Source organism: Aquarana catesbeiana, linkage group LG01, assembly GCF_042186555.1.
Source record: "Aquarana catesbeiana isolate 2022-GZ linkage group LG01, ASM4218655v1, whole genome shotgun sequence".
Classification (NCBI taxonomy): Eukaryota; Metazoa; Chordata; class Amphibia; order Anura; family Ranidae; genus Aquarana; species Aquarana catesbeiana.
In genome coordinates, this window is record NC_133324.1 from 875,175,653 (window position 1) to 875,195,578 (window position 19,926).

At 43.6% G+C, this 19,926-nt stretch overlaps 1 protein-coding gene across 1 annotated transcript in view; it reads left to right on the plus strand.

The window, feature by feature from the left end:
• The window catches only part of ZBTB49 (zinc finger and BTB domain containing 49), a 91,934-nt gene that overhangs the window by 29,844 nt on the left and 42,164 nt on the right, over positions 1 to 19,926 (plus strand). Inside the window, exons 2-3 of the mRNA XM_073610181.1 lie at positions 10,239 to 10,412; positions 17,566 to 18,614. Coding sequence (XP_073466282.1) covers positions 10,261 to 10,412; positions 17,566 to 18,614 — 1,201 coding nt within the window. The 5' untranslated portion in view covers positions 10,239 to 10,260. The remainder of the gene's footprint in view (positions 1 to 10,238; positions 10,413 to 17,565; positions 18,615 to 19,926) is intronic.

Genomic DNA, 19,926 nt, shown 5'->3' on the forward strand with positions numbered 1-19,926 from the left:
GAGATCAGGAGCTGCAGCAGATGACGTTTATGTCCCCAGACTGTGGTACTATGAGAGACTGCGATTTCTGACAGACCAGACTGAAGTCAGGGAATCCCTCTCCACTCTTCCTTCCACCCCAGATGGAGCCAGGTATAGAATTCTTCTACATATTTCTGGTCAATAAATAAATGATCTTTACTAGATGTTATTATTGATCACTAATTTCTGATTTAAGAAAGTGTTTTATATATCAATAGACAGTAGTGGGCACAAAAAATTGGGACAATAATGAAAAATGCTGGGCTAAGAATGATAGTCTGTTTTATTTGTTAACATTCAATTTGCAACAGTCATGAGATGAAAATTGTGTGTGATTGATGAAGAAAAAACTCAAACTATATCCCTTTTTTATACACAGGAAGACCTCAGCCAGGACGAGGCTGTGGAATGTGGCACACAGGAGGAGGCTGTGGAATGTGGCAGCCAGGAGGAGGCGGGGGTTAGTGGCAGCCAGGAGGAGGCGGGGGTTAGTGGCAGCCAGGAGGAGGCGGGGCTAAGTGGCAGCCAGGAGAAGCCTGGGACCAGTCGGAGCCTGACAGAATCGCAGGTCCCTCCCCTCCGCCTTCCATACAAAAGACCCAGGAAGGGGAGTCACGTTCAGGATTCAGCACTCAGGCTCATTCAGGAGGCTTCTGCGTCCCTCAGAGCCTTACCCACTCCTGAAGAGGCCTTTGCCTGCATGGCTGCCACCAAACTGAAGGGCATGCAGGAGGGCCAATGCCTCCTGTGTGAGAAACTTATTTATAAAGTCCTAACTAAGGGGGTGAGTGGCGAAATCACACCCAAGACCGACGTGATTGAGTTGGACCATCCTCCTCCTCCTCCTGCCACAACTCCACCACCACAGCCACAGCGTGGTAGGAAGACCAGAGAGTGATGACCTGGGTTCAGTCTGGTCTGACAAAAGATGCAGTCTCTTGTATGACCACAGCCTGGGAACACAGATGTCATCTGCTGCTTTCCGGATCTCTGGGACTTCTGGACCAGACTGCACTTCCTTACATATGGACTCCTCAGGCCACCAATTTTGCAGTAAAATAATTGATGTGTGCCCTGGGGGCCAAAGGCTTCACCAATTTCTGCTGTTTCTCCAGTGTTGCCTCCCTCTTTGTTTGGTTGTGAGCCCTTAATAAAGGAATTTTTGGTTCAATTATACTCGCCTATGTGTGTTTTCCTTCAAAAAGGACAGTTGGTTTGTGAGGATTCAGGTATATTTCAAAAATACAATGTGAAATTAACAAGAGACACCAACACCAAACAATCTCATTGAGATTAAATAATACAAGATAATAATGGTGTGTGGTAACTTGACACACAAAACACACACAAAAATATTCTGGAATAAAAAGCAAAAAAAAGTAAAAAAAAAAAACAGCCTTGAAAAAAAATTTTTTACAATTAAAAACAAACCACAAAAAAAATGGTCAGATGTGACAAATCAAAATATATTGAGGGAATCCCGAAAAATAATAAAGAAAGAAGTTTGTGAGAAGTCTGTGTGAATATGAGCAGCAAAACTACTTCATTCTTCTCACATTATAAAGAAGAAGAGAGTGCGCTGTATTAAACCATTTTTTACATTGCAGCGTGAAGAAAGTGCTGTATCCATTGCGAACGCTAATTTTACCAGACCGAGCTGTTCCGTCTCGGAATTTCTTCTGAGCATGCGTGGCACTTTGTGCGCCAGGAACTGGCCACACATGGTCGGAATTGACGTGATCGGATTTTGTTGTCGGAAAATTTTATAGCCTGCTCTCAAACTTTGTGTGTCAGAAAATCCGATGGAAAATGTTCGATGGAGCCCACACACGGTCGGAATGTCCGACAACACGCTCCAATCGTACATTTTCCATCGGAAAATCCGACCGTGTGTACGGGGCATAAGTGTGGTATTTGCATTTGGAATCTATTGCTGTGAACCTACATCATGCGTTCAAAGGAGCTGTCTATGCAAGTCAGGCCATTACAGGCCATTGTAATGGGGCGTACACACGGTTGGACTTTTCGGCTACAAAAGTCCGACAGCCCGTCCGACAAACTTTCTATAGACTTTTGGCGGACTTGCGGCAGATTCGTACGTGATGACGTACACCGGACTAAAATAAGGAAGTTGATAGCCAGTAGTCAATAGCTGCCCTAGCGTCGGTTTTTGTCTGTCGGACTAGCATACAGACTAGCGGATTTCTGGGGCCGGCGGAGTTACGACGTAAAGATTTGAAGCATGTTCCAAATCTAAAGTCTGTCAGATTTGCGACTGGAAAAGTCTGCTGAAGGTCCGGGGAAGCCCACACACGATCGGATTGTCCGCCGGATTTGGTCCGTCGGTGTCCGTCGGACTTTTGTAGCTGAAAAGTCCGACCGTGTGTACGCCCCATTAGACTTCAAAAACAAAGCAAATCCATTAGAGAGATAGCAGCAACATTAGGAGTGGCCAAATCAACAGTTTGGTACTTTCTGAGGATAGAACACACTGGGGAGCTCAGCAACATAAAAAGGCCTGGACGTCCACAGAAGACAACAGTGGTGGATGATCGCAGGATCCTCTCTATAAAAAAAAAAACCCATTCACTACATCCAGACAAGTGAAGGACACTCTCCAGTAGGTGGGCGTATCATTGTCAAAGTCTACAATCAAGAGAAGACTTCACAAGAGCAAATACAGAGGGTTTACCACAAGATGCAAACCATTCATAAGCCTGAAGACTGGAAAAGGAAGATTAGACTTTGCCATAACATCTAAAAAAAACAGAACAGTTCTGGAAAAGAATTCTTTGGACGGTTGAAACTAAGATTAATCTGTACCAGAATGACAGGAAGAAAAAAGTGTGGAGAAGGCTTGGAACAGCTCATGATCCAAAATGTCCACAACATCATCTGTAAAACATGGTGGAGGAAGTTTGATGGCATGGGCATGCATGGCTTCCAGTGGCACTGGGTCATTGGTGTTTATTGATGATGTGACAGAAGACAAAAGCAGCCAGATGAATTCTGCAGTGTTTAGAGATATACTGTTAGCCCAGATTCAGCCAAATGCAGCAAAGTTGATTGGACGGCGCTTCACAGTACAGATGGACAATGATCCAAAACACTGCAAAAGCAACCCAGGAGCTTTTGAAAGAAAAGAAGTGTGACATTCTGCAATTGTCTAAATCAACCACCTGATCTCAACCCAATTGAGCATGCATTTCACTTGCTGAAAGCAAAATTAAAGGCAGAAAGACCCACAAAGAACAAGTGGTTAAAGGGGAGTTCCACTCATTTGTAAGTTTATTAAAAGTCAGCAGCTACAAAAAGTGTAGCTGCTGACTTTTAATAAACACACACTCACCTGTCCCATGGTGCAGCGATGTAGCCGCCCAAAGCCTCACTCCTCTCCCCCTCATCTCCGCGACGCCGTCACTGCAAGAGTGGGCGCCTGGCTGTGACAGCTTACAGCTTCACTCTCCTAGTGGACAGGCAATCTTCTGGGACCTGTGACGTGTGCCAGAAGATTCCAGAGAGGGAGGGGCTGCCTAGGGAGGAGGAGTCACCTAGGCAGCAAGATGATGGATGCAGGAAGTACCTGTCAAAACCAAATTTACATGTAAAAAGTGACATGCCAAATGTGGCTTGTAAGAGGGCAATGAGTACTTAAAGCGGAAGTTCCACTATTGGGTGGTACTCCGCTTTAAGTCCCACCTCTGCTATTGTAATTTGTGTCAGTGTTTTGATTGCCTTGCTTGCTGCCAGATCCATCCTGCTCTTGTGCTATCCTTGTATCCTGTTCCCTTGCTGCTCGCCTTGTTCCTGTACCCAGTTCTGATTCTCCCTCTTTCTTGCATTACCCCTGTTACCCTTGCTTCCCATATTGTACATATTTGTTCACATTGTAAATAGTTAGTTTGCTAGGTTTCTGTTACTTAGGCATTTTTGGTTGTGGGTCACTTGTTTATGTTCACTATTTACTGGTGTTTGCATGGTTTTTTGCTCGCTGTTAAAAATTTGACTTCATTATACATTGTTTGGTCCCCGTGTTCTTGTGTAGCTACATATATCTGGTCATCCCAGCCGCAGACTCTGGCACTTGGAGCTACAATGTTCCGTGGAAGCCGCCTGATCACTTCCACCTGATTGCTGACATAAATGCCCCGTACACACGGTCGGACTTTGTTCGGACATTCCGACAACAAAATCCTAGGATTTTTTCCGACGGATGTTGGCTCAAACTTGTCTTGCATACACACGGTCACACAAAGTTGTCGGAAAATCTGATCGTTCTAAACGCGGTGACGTAAAACACGTACGTCGGGACTATAAACGGGGCAGTGGCCAATAGCTTTCATCTCTTTATTTATTCTGAGCATGCGTGGCACTTTGTCCGTCGGATTTGTGTACACACGATCGGAATTTCCGACGACGGATTTTGTTGTCGAAAAATTTTATCTCCTGCTCTCCAACTTTGTGTGTCGGAAAATCCGATGGAAAATGTCCGATGGAGCCCACACACGGTTGGAATTTCCGACAACACACTCCGATCGGACATTTTCCATCGGAAAATCCGACCGTGTGTACGGGGCATTAGAAGTGTGTAGCAGCTAGAAGTATGTGCAAAACTCCCTCTGCTGCTGATGTATGACATACGGGTTAAAAACCTTCCAAGGATAGAAAAATACCAGCTGACCTGTCAGAAATGCAGTCAGGTCCCAAATCAAGTTGTGGGCTGACACACAGCTTTTTGTGGACTGAGTGGTGTCAGCTCTGTTCAGTGCCTTTTGCTAAACTACCCAATTATTTCCAGTCTCAAATCTTCACAACATAAAGGATGATCATTCATTCCAAGATAAGAACGATGAGATAACACATGAAGTGTGAAGATAAATAGGTTTTTTAGATGATAGTTTATAATGAAAAAAAATCTGTGTCTTCATCTCAATGTTCCTTTGGATCTGCTTCTTAATAGTGACAATAATGGACCATGCCTGTACAATGTTTGTCAGTGCAGCCACTTTTACTTGCCTGGATAACCCGGTATTATTTTACCGAAAGTTGCATATTTAAAAAGATTGGCAATGATTTTTGAAATTACATTTACATTTTAAAGCCTAAATAAGATTTTAGTGATTGGGTTTACATCTACTTTAAAGCTTTGAAAAAAAAAAAAGTTATTATACTTACCTGCTCTGTGCAATAATTTTGCACTGAGCAGCCCCGATCCTCCTCTTCTCGGGTCCCCCGCCAGCGCTCTGGGCCCCTCCCCCTTGCCGAGTGCCCCCAAAGAAAGCTGCTTTGTTTATACAAAGAACTCCAGCAAGTATGTGCCCAGCGAAAGTATATAACTATAAAATACTGCTGCTGGCACAAAAAATAGTATTCACACTTCACCTGTGTATTGCAACATAAAAAGAAAAACTGTGCCTGCGCAATAAAATATATACTATAATCTTCAAAGTACCATCATATAATCAATACAGTGCGATTAGTGTAAGCACCAACAATTTTTCCAATCTTGACTTAATTGAGGCTCGGTTCACACTGCCGCAAGGAGTGGCTCACAGCAGGGGGTCTGGTGCTTCTCCATTTACCATTTCAGGTCCAATTTCAGCCCGACTTTTTGGCTGAATTCGGACCAGAAATGGACCAGAAGACGCACAGCATTCCTGTGCAATTCGCACTGGCGCCGCTCTGGGGATGTGTGATCTGGCTCCATTGAGAGCCGTTCACAATCTCCTGACATGCAAATTGAATGCAGGGAAACCAAATCCAATTCGCAATAGTGTAAACCCGGCCGAAATCTCAAATACTCAATAAAGTGCTTTTGTGCCATAAAGTTTATGCAATTCATAGTAATTGAATGTAGATCAAATCAAAGATAATGAATTTATTTTTCAAAAGAAAGAGAAAAAAGTTCATACAAAAAAAAAAAAAAAAAAAAAATATATATATATATATATATATATATATATATATATATATATATATATATATACACCGTATTTATCGGTGTATAACGCACCCCAAGTTTAGGAGGGAATTTTAAGGAAAAAAAACTTTTAGGAGGGAAGTTTAAGGAAAAAAACTTACATTAAAATGCCCATCAATGCAGCCTTATCTGTCCATCTGCAGCCTTTTCAGTGTCAGTGCAGCCTTGCCCCAGTGCAGCTTTGTCAGTGCAGCTTTGCCCCAGTCCAGCCATGTCAGTGCAGCTTTGTGCATATATATATATATATATATATATATATATATATGTGTGTGTGTGTATATATGTATGTATGTATGTGTGTATATATATATATATATATATATATATATATATATGAAAATATAAAAGTACACCCCTCACATTTTTGTAAATATTTTATTATATCTTTCCATGTACAATACTGAAGAAATGACACTTTGCTACATATAAAGTAGTAAGTGTACATCTTGTACAACAGTGTAAATTTGCTGTCCCCTCAAAATAACTCAACACACAGCCATTAATGTCTGAACTGCTGGCAACAAAAGTGAGTACACCCCTAAGTGAAAAGGTCTAAATTGGGCCAAATTAGCCATTTTCCCTCCACGGTGTCATGTGACTTGTTAGTGTTACAAGGTCTCAGATGTGAATGGGAAGCAGGTGTGTTTGTGTTGTGTTGGTGTTATCGCTCTCACTCTCTCATAATGGTCACTGGAAGTTCAACATGGCACCTCATGGCAAAGAACTCACTGAGGATCTGGAAAAAAAAGAGTTGTTGCTCTACATAAAGATGGCCTAGGCTATAAGAAGATTGCCAAGACCCTGACACTGAGCTTCAGCACGGTGGCCAAGACCATATAGCGGTTTAACAGGACAGGTTCCACTCAGAACAGTTCCATTGCCATCCTAGCTCCTCCTAGATGTTTCTCCCATATAGGACTGTGACTCAGAGGAGCTGAGAGGCCTGCTTCCTAGGGGGGCATTTGTGAGGGCAGGAGGAGGACTCTAGGACCCAGCCCTTTATCAAGGGCTTTTCAACCATCATCTCTCCGATCACTCAGCAACCAGGAAGCCCAGTCAGCCTTTGAACGCCTGAAAACCTTGTTTACCTCCGCTCCGGTATTGCAACACCCAGACCCAGCACTCTCTTTCATTCTTGAGGTAGACGCTTCAGAAGTAGCAACAGGAGCTGTGCTCTCCCAGCGTCTGGGCCCAAAGACCCTGCTGCACCCAGTAGCCTACTGTTCTAAAAAACTAAGCCAGGTCAAAAGGAATTATGATGTAGGTGACAGAGAACTCCTGGCAATCAAAGTAACCTTTGAAGAGTGGAGATATCTGTTGGAAGGCGCCAGTCACCCAGTCATGATCTTTACTGACCAAAAGAACCTGGAGTATTTGAGGTCTGCTAAGCGTCTAAGGCCCTGGCAGTCCAGATGGGCCTTATTTTTCTCAAGGTTTAATTTTTACTTGACATACAGACCTGGATCCAAGAACAGGAAGGCAGACCCTCTATCCCGGATGTTCCCTGAATCTACTGAACCTGCACCCCCGAGCACCATTCTTTCTGCCCAGAATTTTTTGTTAATTCTGCCCGGCTTGAAATCAGTTATCAAGCAGGCTTCTGCATCATACCCCAAAACAGAGCAATCCTCATTAAGAAGACAGGACGGACTACTCAGGCATGAGGATAAGGTCTTCATACCCCAGAAGGCATGGCTTCAAGTTCTTAAAACATTCCATGATCACAGGTTAGCCGGTCACTTTGGGGCTTGTAAAACTAGTGAGCTCATCCAATGGTCTTTCTGGTGGCCCAACCTTGGTCGGGACTGTAGAGGCTATGTTAGATCCTGCACTGTGTGCCTACGCAGCAAAGGTGGCAAGCCCTGGGGATTATTGAGACCCTTAACTGTCCCTAACCGTCCATAGGAGATGATCCCCATGGATTCCATTGTGGATCTTCCGCTCTCGGAAGGATTCACTACCATCTTGGTGGTGGTGGATCCCCTGTCAAAGATGGCCCATTTCCTGCCCATGGTTGGCACACCATCCCACTGCAGAGACAGCCCACATGTTCATCAAAGCGATTGTGAGACTCCATGGTTTAAACCAACAACATTGTCTCGGATCAAGGGGTACAGTTTACTCCCAGGTTTTGGAGAGCTCTCTGTAATGCCCTGAGTGTGGAACTCTGCCTTTCTTCAGCCTACCATCCCCAAAGCAAACTGAGCGCACAAACCAAGCCCTGGAGCAGTACTTACGTTGCTTCTCAGCTTTTTCCCAAGACAATTGGGCTTCTCTCCTTCCATTGGCAGAGTTTATCTACAACAACTCATTACACTCTGCTACCAACCAGTCTCCATTCTGGGCCAACTACAGATTCCACCTTTCAGCCCTGCCAGAAACCATACCTGAATCAGCAGTACCTGCAGTGCAGGACAGATTCGCCTTTATACAACAAAACTACCAAACCCTCCAAGAATGTATACCGGAGGCACAGTCCAACTACAACAGGTTCTTCGACAAGAAACAAAGGGGCAATCCATCCTTTAAGGTCAGGGATGAGGTATGGCTATGAACTGCCAACCTGAAGCTGCCATGCCCTTCAAAGACGTTGGGGCCAAGATATATTGGTCCTTTTCCAATTATGCGTGAAATAAACCCAGTGGCCTTCAAATTATCTCTTCCTGATTCATACAAGATTCACCTGGTCTTTCACGCCTCTCTCCTCAAGCCTGCCATTACGCATCCTTTCCCAGGTAGAGTGGAACCACCTCCGCCACCAGTAACTGTTGATGGGGAAACGGAATACAAGGTGGAATCTGTTCTAGATTGCAGAAAGCGAGGTAAGAAGATCCAATACTTGGTTAAATGGAAAGGGTATCCAACCGAAGAAAGCTCCTGGGAAACGGAAGCCAATGTACATGCCCCCAGACCCCTCCGATAGTTTCGGGCCAAATACCCAGAAAAAATTGCCCAAATGGGCAGCCAGAGGCGGCCCATCGGGGGGGCACTGTCAGGCAGGAGGGGGACTCTAGGACCCAGCGTCTGTCAGGGCAGGAGACATGTCTAGGACCCAGCGTCTCCGCCAGCACATCACATGGGCCTTTATAAGAAAGCCAGCCCTTGGCTGAAATGCTGTTTGATCATCAGCTTGTTACCTGTGTTCCTATGTTCCCATGCTCCTGTGATCCTTAGTTACAGACCCGGCTTGTTCCTGACCTGTCTCCTGCTTGCTCCAGTCTTCGACCTTGGCTTGTCTTACGGATACCCTCTGCCTGCTTCTGTGTTTGATCTCGGCTATCCACCTGACTTTGTCTGCTCTGTTATTCACCTGGCTCCTGATCCTGGCTTGTACTGACTATTCTTCTGACGCTGTGAATCTGCAAACCTGCCACACCTCACAGGCGCCATCTGCCTGCAGTCTCTGCTCATTACATCTGCAGGATCCCTGAATCCTCCTGCAAGCAACTCCGCAGGCGACCTGTGCTACTTTCTGCCCGACTCCTCCTGTCTCACTTCCAGGGGAGTCCGGAACTTAGCCACAAGGGTAGCCCTCTCTCCATTGGCCTCCAGCACCCGGTACATGATACACTTGTGCGTGCTCACCCCCGAGCCAGCTCTCTGTGTCCATAAGACACAGAGAGCGTGACTCAGACCCACCCCTCCCACCTCACTGGTAGTAATTGATAGCAGCAGGAGCAATGGCTGCTGCATCTCAGCCAGTGAGGAGCCAGAGACCCTAGAGAGCCACTGCGCTTGTGTATATTGCTGGATCAAGATCAATCTTAGGTAAGTATTAGGGGGGCTGAGAGGGAAGCTGCACACTGAAGGTTTTTTACCTTCATGTATAGAATGCATGAAGAGAAAAATCTTCAGCCTTTACAAATGCTTTACCCCTTATTTCCCTTCTCCCCTTTGCTTTTGCTTATTTTTTTTTGTACCATTCATATTTAAATTTCTGTCATTTGCTTTTATGTTGTCTCTAACATAAAAATGTTTCAAATGTTTTGTAACAAAAATTAAGTGCAAGACTTCCTACTGTACTAGAAATAATAATAGTTACTACCAAATCAAAAGGCTGATATGTGAAATGTAAAAATTGCTCTGGTCCATAAGAGGTATACATGTGTGAGACCTGAAGGGGGTTATAAATTGTGACCTTCACAATACTGTGCACAGCAGCTTAAAATTACACATTTATATTGCATTGCTGGGATTGTGTATTGTGCCACGGATAACCATTCTCATCTTCTTCTAGGGTGAGCAAATGTTGCTCCAGAATGGACAGGACTGCAAGTCACAGTTGCCATCTTCTACAGCAGCTGCATGAGCAAAGGATCCAGGGCTTGCTGTGTGACTGCATGCTGGTGGTAAAAGGAGTCTGCTTTAAAGCACATAAAAATGTGCTGGCAGCTTTCAGCCAGTACTTTAGGTATGGAGCAGATTAATTCAGTGTCATGACATTTTGCCTTAGAGAATACACCTATGTTTCTCATGCTAAAAAGTTTTACTTTCGTTTTGGATAGAATGGGGAAGGGTCAGAATTTTATTGCAGGCTCTGACCCTGTCCATGAGATTTCCCTTTGCTTTCTGCCCAAGTGACCACACAGTAAGTGAGGGGGTCACAGGCTGCAGTAAAATTCTGATTTATTCCTTTCACATGCTGTCTAAGCCCGGTTCACATATATGCAGTGCCAGAAACGCTGAAAATCCTGAGAATTTCCCGCACCGCAGTAAAATCGCACTTCATCCATGCGATCTGCCACCGGTGTCAATGTTAAATTAATGACACCCCAAAACAGGTTGCAAAACGCAGTGCAGTTGAAGGAATCTGATCATATGGGTATGAACACCATGTAATCTGATTCTGGTGCGGCACAAAAAAAGATGCCTGCACCTCTTTTCTATGGTGCGCATTGAACCTATACAAAATGAATGGCCTCAAATTGCACTGAAAAGAATTTCACGTGATTTTAAATGGGAATGCGGTGCAATTCCTATCCGTTACATGCGGTGTCCCGCACCGCATAAATGTGAACCTAAGGTAAAATTAAAAAAAAAATGTGCCAGAGTTCCTTTCAAACAGCTTTGGTTAAATATCCATCCTCTTGAACAAGTACTGTTAGAGGAGCTTAAAGTAATATATACTGTAAATATTTAAAGTGGATCCTGTTCTCTTAAAGCATGTTATACAGCACAGTGCTTGTGCTGTGTAATTTGGCTCCTTCTATCACTTGTAATACCTGGCAGTTTCTGCCTCCACCCCCCCCCCCCCCCCGTAAACTGACCACGGATTGTCATGGCTGCTGAGCCCTGACACCGTGGTCAGTTTTCGTGCCTCCGACATCCACAGCCCTGCTCTGTGCTCCCCCCCTCCCCTCCCTGCCTGTCAGCTCTGTCCATTCCACAATCCTCCCCTCCTGCTGCTCTCATAATACAACCACCTTTGAACAATCCCCTCTGCTATATAAAACAATGCCCCCAGTGTATTTTTTTTTTTTTAGAAAAAAAGCCGCTTTATACCTAATTTCAAAGTGCCCATCAGCAGTCAGTGGCCCGCTGCCTTTCTTCTCCTCTCCTCCTCCTGGCTGGCATGAGTGGGGGTTTTCCAGCCCCACCTGCTGGAGCTGTCAACTTGAGAGAGGAGAGAGGCGGCGGGTCTTGTGATCCCCGATCTGCGCTATGAAATCAGGTATAAAGCGGCTTTTTTTAATAAAAAAGCAAATACACTGGGGGCATTGTTTAATATAGCAGAGTGGATTGTTCAAAGGTGGTTGCATGGGTTAGCAACCAATTTAAAGACAAAACTTTTTTCTTTTTGGATAAAGTGGAGAGGGATTATCTGTCAGGTTTTTATTGCTGTCTGTGCCCCTGTTAGGGAGATTCATTCTCTCTATTTATTCTTTTTACTGTTATAATCAAGTTTGAATATCAAAGAAAATCCCACATTTTGAATTGTCACCAGAACAGGAATAGAGGGGAAGCCTTCCAACAGGGACACTATTTCTGGTGATCCTAGTGACAACCATGGATTCCCTCACCTTTTGAAGAGATTTACTATCACTTCCTGTTTTGGCTATGGGACAGGAAGTAAAGGGAAATCCACCCAATGGGACAGATGGCAAAAAAAAAAATGACAGTGGTTATAAGCCTCCCTTACTCTATACAAAATTAAAGAAAAAAACTTTTGCATTTAGTTCTACTTTAACTGCTTGCCAACCACAGAACACACATGTGTTGCAGCAATGAGGATGGTCTTTAATGCCCACACGTGGCACATATTCGACCAAGATGGCTGAGGTTACAGTATAGTGAGTTTGTTGTCACAGAGAGCTCCTGGTCTCTTGTTCTGATCGGGAATTGGCAGGACAGGTCCCCATTTGGGTGACCACTGTGACAGGCAATCACAGTGATCACCTAATTGGAAGCCTGTCATGCCCACTGCCGTAAAAAAGCCAGTTAAAGGGCTGCTGGGACTGGGCAGAAGGGGGTTAAAGTGGATTAAATTGGAATTTGATGTCCTTTTTTTCTATACAAAATGGTCCAAAAAAGTTGCTGTAAAAATGAGAGGGAAACGCAGAGCAAAATCCATGCCTCTCTTCCTTGCCTGTGTGTGCAGTGCTCAAAACGTGGTGCTCAGAGCGTTACACAAACATAGGTTCTGGCAGCACAGGCATGTAGAATCGGTGCAGCCAAATGTCAATTTCAAAAATACAGTTGGGAATATAATTATTTGATCCTCTGCAAATTTTGTAAGTTTGACCAACTACAAAGAAACTAATGGGCTATTTTTTTTATCATAGGTGTATTTTAAATCCAGGAAAAACACATAAAACAAATGTTATAAATTGAGATGCAGATCAGTGAGTAAAACAAGTATTTGATACCCTATTAACCAACAATAATTCTGGCTCCCACAGACTGGCTACAGTATGTGCTCATGTGGTACACAGATTAGTCCTGTCAATTTAAGAAGGTGTTCCTAACAACAACTCTACAACTATATGTATAAAAGACACTTATCCACAGAATCTCTTTCTTCCATTCTAACCTCACCATCATGGGCAAGACCAAAGAGCTGTCAAAAGGACGTCAGGGACAAGATTGTAGACCTGCACAAGGCTGGAATGGGCTACAAGACCATCAGCAAGAAGCTTGGTTATAAGGAGACAACTGTTGGAGCAAATATTCACAAATGGAAGAAATACAAAATAACCCTCAATCCTCAAAGTCTCATGGGGTGAGGATGATCATCCGAAAAGTGAGGGATCAGCCCAGAACTACATGGGAGGAGCTTGTGAATGATCTTAAGGACGTTGGGACCACAGTTACCAAACAAACCGTTGGTAACACAATATGTCGTTGTGGATTGAAATCCTGCAGTGCCTGCAAGGTCCCCCTCCTTAAGAAGGCACATGTACAGGCCCATCTGAAGTTGGCTAATGAACATATAAATGATTCAGAGAAGGATTGGGAGAAAGTGCTGTGGTCAGATGAGACCAAAATTAAGCTCCTTGGCATTAACTCAACTTGCCGTGTTTGGAGACAGAAAAATGCTGACTATGACCCTAAGAACACCATCCCTACAGTCAAGCACGGCTTTCAGGCTGTTTCTCTGCTAAAGGTACAGGCCGCCTTTGCCACATTGAGCGGCTAATGGATGAGGCCATGTATTGTAAAACCTTGGATGAGAACCTTCTTCCCCTTAACCAGAACACTGAAGATGGGTCGTAGATGGGTCTCCCAGCATGACAATGACCCAAAACATACCAACAAAACGTGGCTTAAGTAGAAGCACATTGAGGTCATGGAGTGGCCTAGCCAGTCTCCAGACCTTAATCCTATAGAAAATTTATGGAGGGAGCTGAACCTTCGAGTTGTCAAGCGCCAGCCAAAAAACCTTAAGGATTTTGAGAAGATCTGTAAAGAAAAGTGGACCAAAATCCCTCCTGATATATGTGCAAACCTGGTAATCGACTACAAGAAACTTCTTACCTCTGTGCTTGCCAACAAGGGTTTCTCCACCAAGTACTAAGTCATGTTTTGCTTGGGGATCAAATACTCATTTTACTCAATGAACTGCAACACAATTTATAACATATGTATCATGGATTTTTTTCTGGATTTTTGGTTGATATTCTGTCTCTATCATTTAAAATACCCATTTAATTAAAATTATAGACCCTTCATTTCTTTATAAGTGGGCAAACTTACAGATACTTACAAAATCTGCAGAGATCAAATCATTTTTTCCCACTGTAAATGAAGAGGATTTTTTTAAGAAAAAAAAAGAGCATACATCTGTTATATTAGTATTATTATTATTATCTGTTTTATGAATAAAATAGACTTTTAATGTCACATTAAAGAGGAGGTCCGCCCACCCCTGCAAAAATAAAAAATGAAAAGCCAGCAGCTACAACTACTGCAGCTGCTGACTTTTAATATCATAATAGGACACTTACCTGTCCTGGAGTCCAGCGATGTCGGCACCGCAGCTGATGTTTCCATCAGCTATTGGGTGCTGCTGCCACCATTTCCGGTAAGGGAACCCGGTAGTGAAGCATTATGGCTTCACGCCGGGTCCCTACTGCGCATGTGCGAGGAACCGCTGCGCTCTCCTACTGGCCCGGCTGCTGGGGAAGGAGGAGGGAGCCGAGCTGCTGACATAATGCGCCGCGGCCCGGTCTCCCGGAAGTGGGGATAGGGTACCTGTCAAAGACAGGTATCCGCTCCCCCAAAAGGTTTCAAATGTGCCAAGGCACCGGAAGGGGGAGGAGACAAATGAGCAGAAGGTCCACTTTTGGGTGTAACTCCGCTTTAACATGTGAAAGCTTATAACAAATTTAAAAGAGAAGTATTTTTTTTTTAATTCATACTTACCTAGGTGGATATGCAGCATCAGGACGATGCTGCATCTCTCCTCCGCCATCTCTGTACTGAGAACCGAGCCACCGAACACCGCCGATGGCTCGGTTTTTACAGATCCCAGAGAGGAGAGCTGCTGAAGTCAGCAACTTTCTTCTCTGTTTCTCCACGCTCATTGGAGTGCTAAACTGTGGAGGGGCGGGAAGCGGCAATCAAGGCAGCTGGTGGATCCAGACTTGGGAAGTCGGGATGACGAGCTGCCTCACCTGATGGCAGTGATGTCAGCGGAGAGCGGACTTCAGACCGCTCTCCGCTGAAAACGGGTCACAGGAGTGCAAAGCAAATTGCACTCCTGTGGCCCAGAGAAGAAGCCCAGCCTAAAAAGCTCAGACTGGACTTCTCCTTTAAGTGATTGTGTTTACTTATTATTTAGCATGCCACATAATTGGTTGAATTAGGTACAGTAATACCTTGGATTGCCAGCATAATTTGTTCCAGGAATGTGCTTGTAATCCAAAGCGCTCGTATATCAAAGCGAATTTCCCCATAAGAAATAATGGAATCTCAGACTATTCGTTCCACAACCATTTATTTATATAAAAATGATTACTGCAATACAAAATACAGTATAAAGTGTACTGTAAAAGTAAAACAAATTAACCTGCACTTCAAAATACTGTATTGTAGCTCATATCAATGGTAGGAATACTGTACAGTACTTAACAGTACCTCTGTGGTGAAAAACAAAAAAGATGGATCAAAGTTTTAATGTTAAAAAAAAGAATTACACTCAAAATGTTAGGGAGTCTGGTGTTAATCCATGTAAAGCCGCTGTTGTATTCCATACAGTAAAGCCGCTGGTGTACAGTATATAGTACTGTATGTGGCCAGAGATCCGAGGGCGCTGGTGGCTCCCAGTGCTTCCGGAGATCTGTTGACACTTTCGGGTGCTCTGAGTTCTCCAGAAAGCACTGGGAGCCACCAGCGCCCTCGGATCTCTGGCCACATACAGTAATGTATACTGTACACCAACGGCTTTACTGTACATATACACCAGCGGCTTTACATGGATGAGCACCAGACTCCTTAACATTGTGAATGTAATTCCTTTTTTATTCACATTAAAACTACTACGCTTATATCAAGACAGCGTTCGCATATCAAGTCAAAATTAAAAAAAAAAAATGTTTGTCTTGCAAAAAGCTCGTATTCTGCGTTACTTGCAAACCAAAGTATTACTGTACATTCATATGCAATTAAAACATGATTTCATGGGATTCCGGACAGTGATGAGGTCTAGGCATGGAGCAAAATCACCCTTTTCTACCCAAAATAGACCTCTCCATTTTGGGAGGGTCTCCTCATTTGTAATCACAGTAGCTTCAAAGTCAGTAGCAAGTTAGGAGCAACATGGAAAACTACAATTACTGACTAAAATCACTTGTACGTAATTTCTATGTACCTTTTATTGATAACCACACCAATACCATTGCACAGAGCATGTTTTTTTATAATAAAAAAAACGTTTTTATGACCAAGCCAACACGTATAAGCAATCATCATTGTTGTGGTAACATACACTTTAACGTGGTATTAAGCCCAGAACCAAAAATGTAATATATTGCAGCTTACCAATTATTAGATGTGGTGGCTGCATTTTCTTTTTTTAGGCTTTTTTTTCCCCCCTCTGTTTTCTCCTGGTGATCTGGCCAGTAACACACCTCCTATATTAAACAGACACCAATCTAGATGAAGGAGCACAGGGGGCAGATTTGGACAGCAGCATTTTCAGTCTGGGGGGAGGGAAGTGTTAGACACATTAGCAGATTTAAATACACTAACATATTAAAGCCAAACTCCAGCTCATACTTTATGATCAGTTACAGCAATTTATTTTCTTTTTTGGGATAATGACTTTACCTAAATAAATAAATAAATAAAAGCTGACCATTTACAGCACCCCTGCCAGTGTTAAATGGTCTGTCTCATCCTTGTAACTGCAAGAGAGCTGTATGTTGAAAAACAGACTTACTGGCTGGATCACCAGATGAAAAGAGAAGAAATAAAGTCTAAAAAAAGAAAATGAATGCAGCCACGACATCTAAGAGTTGGTAAGCTGCAATATAATAAATGTTTGCATTTGGGTTTAATACTGTTTTAATGCAGTATGCCCAAAAAACAAAGAATCAAAAACCTGTAAGGCAAAGGCATAATTATGAAATACTTACCTTAGAAGGAAGCTCCCACAGGGCCGCCCAGTCACCGCTAAGGGAGCTGACATGTTCCCTCAGCATCTCTTCCAGGTTTGCGGCTCCAGCGCTGTGAGTGGCCAGAGCCGCGATTACGTCACTCCGTTCCGGCACCTTCACTGCGGACCTTCACTGTGTATTCGTCGCTGACGTCAGCGGCTGCATGCAAGGTGAATATCTCCTAAACCATGCAGGTTTAGGAGATACTCATTTTACCTACAGGTAAGCTTTATTATAGGCTTACCTGTAGGTAAAAATGACCAAGCAGACAATACAACCGCTTTAAGTAACCCTTACTGGTGTAAAATCCTTGTGTCCTTCCTCCCACTGCTAAAATATGTCTGATAACCTTCAGCATTTATTATAAATAAAATCTTTGCAACCCTGATGGTTACGAATAGTCAAAGAGGACCTGTAAAAGAGTGTGGGATCCTAAACTTACACCATTCTTGATTTTTCCTTCCACAGATCTCTGTTTCAGAATACCTCAGTCCAGAAAAATGATGTCTTTCACTTGGACATCAAGAATATTGGAGGCATAGGTCAAATCCTGGACTTCATGTACACCTCACATCTTGACTTGAATAATGATAACATACAAGCTATGCTGGACATTGCACAGTGCCTCCAAGTACAAAACGTCCTGAATATGTGTTACAGTTTTTTAAAACTGACTACAAATGTGGAGTCTGTGACTCCTACTCCATGTAGCAACTCGGAACCCTTACCGGGCAATTACCCAGCATTTACTAACTCTGAATCCAGCGAACAACTAAGCACTCCAATACTGGAAGATACAGTAACAGAGGCCAGACATTCCCAGCCCTTGTTGCCTGATAAGGGCAGTGTCCCTTCAACTGAGGTCCCTAAACCCACATCTGTCACTGTCAACTCAAGTAATAAAGAACTTCAGTTAAAGCAGTATGGTCAGCCCTACAAACTGCGGGACTTTTACAGTAAACTGTTCTACAAGGAGAATGCAGAAAAAGCAGCAGAACAAGCTACGACGACCACCATTGAGTCTAATTTGACAGAATCACAATCATGGACTTTGACTTCCTCTGGGTCGATACTGGCTCCATCGGATTCTTTACCTCTGGAAACTTTGCCTGCATTTTCCCATACGTTTGTTTCCTCCCAGGATCAAGAAGCCCCACCGCTGCAGTTCCCTACAGAAATGCGACTTAAAAAAGCCATTCACCTTAAGAAATTGAACTTTCTCAGGTCTCAGAAGGCAGCAGAAGAGTCAGCTCAGCCGATCGGGGTCTTGCAGAACACTATAGAGGAAACGGTGTTCACCAATGAGGTGCTTGACAATACAGAAAAGACCTTTCTAGAAAAAGAAGCTGACGGTGAAATGCTTGAGAACATTGCTCAGGATGTGGAGGTGGAAAGAGCGGAAAGCCCTAATTTGGAAGATGCAGGTGTATCGGTACCCAAGCACTGTGCGTGTGACTTGTGTGGCAAGACCTTCAAACACCCCAGCAACCTGGGGCTGCACAAACGTTCTCACACAGGTACAGTGAGGTAATGGTTTGATGTTTTCCACACGAAAGAGAAAAATAGCAAGCAGGCCATCATAGTACACAATAGCTTATAAAAGCACTGAGTATTTATTGTGGAGGTATAACATCTGGTAACTTTTAGGTCCCTTGCGTAACCACTCTTTACCATAACAGATCGGTGCCTCTTTGATGAAGCCCAATGTGTGTGAAACATGTCAGGGGGGCGTGACCAATGGGCTGGGATCTAAGCTGAAGGCTGTCTTTCATTTACCTTACATTGGAATTGAATACAGTGTGCAGCAATACCTGCGTGCACAGCCTTTCTCAACCTATTCAAAACAGAGGGACCCTAGAAATAATGCTCCTGTTTTAGGGAACCCCTGCTTAAAATTTCCATATCTACAACTCATAATACATTAGTGTTATGTCAGTGGTAAAAATGCTCCTTACACTTGTGTTCATTGGGAAGAATCAGGGTGGATTTGATTTAACCTCCTAGCGACCAGCCGCCGCAGTTATACTGCGGTAGGTTGGCACGGCTGCGCAAACTGCCGTAGGTGTACGTCGCCGCTTTAAGAGGACACACGATCGCTCCTTACAGAGCCAGAACGGGGATCTGTCAATGTAAACAGACAGATCCCTGTTCTGTCAGGAGAGTAGAGACAGATCTGCTGTTCTTAGTAGTCAGGAACAGCAATCTATCTCCACTCCCTGTCAGTCCCATCCCCCCACAGTTAGAAACACCTCCTTATGACACACTTAATCCCTTGATCGCCCCCTAGTGTTAACCCTTTCCCTGCCAGTGACATTTATGCAGTAATCAGTGGCTATTTTTAGCTCTGATCACTGTATAAATGTCAACGGTCCCAAAAAAGCATCAAAAGTGTCCAATCTGTCTGCCGTAATGTCACAGTCCCGCTAAAAATAGCTGATCGCCGCCATTAGTAGTGAAAAAAAAAAAAATATTAAAAATGCCATAAATATATCCCCTATTCTGTAGATGTTATAACTTTTGCACAAACAAATCAATATACGCATATTGCTTTTTTTTAATACCAAAAATATGTAGAAGAATACATATTGGCCTAAACTGATGAGGACGAATTTATTTATTTTTTTTGGATATTTATTATAGTAAAAAATATTGTGTTTTTTTTCCAAATTGGCGCTCTTTTTTTGTTTATAGCGCAAAAAATAAAAACTGCAGAGGTGATCAAGTACACCAAAAGAAAGCTCTATTTGTGGGGAAAAAAGAACGTAAATTTTGTTTGGCTGCAGCGTCGCACGACCACGCAATTGTCAGGTAAAGCGACACAGTGACGTA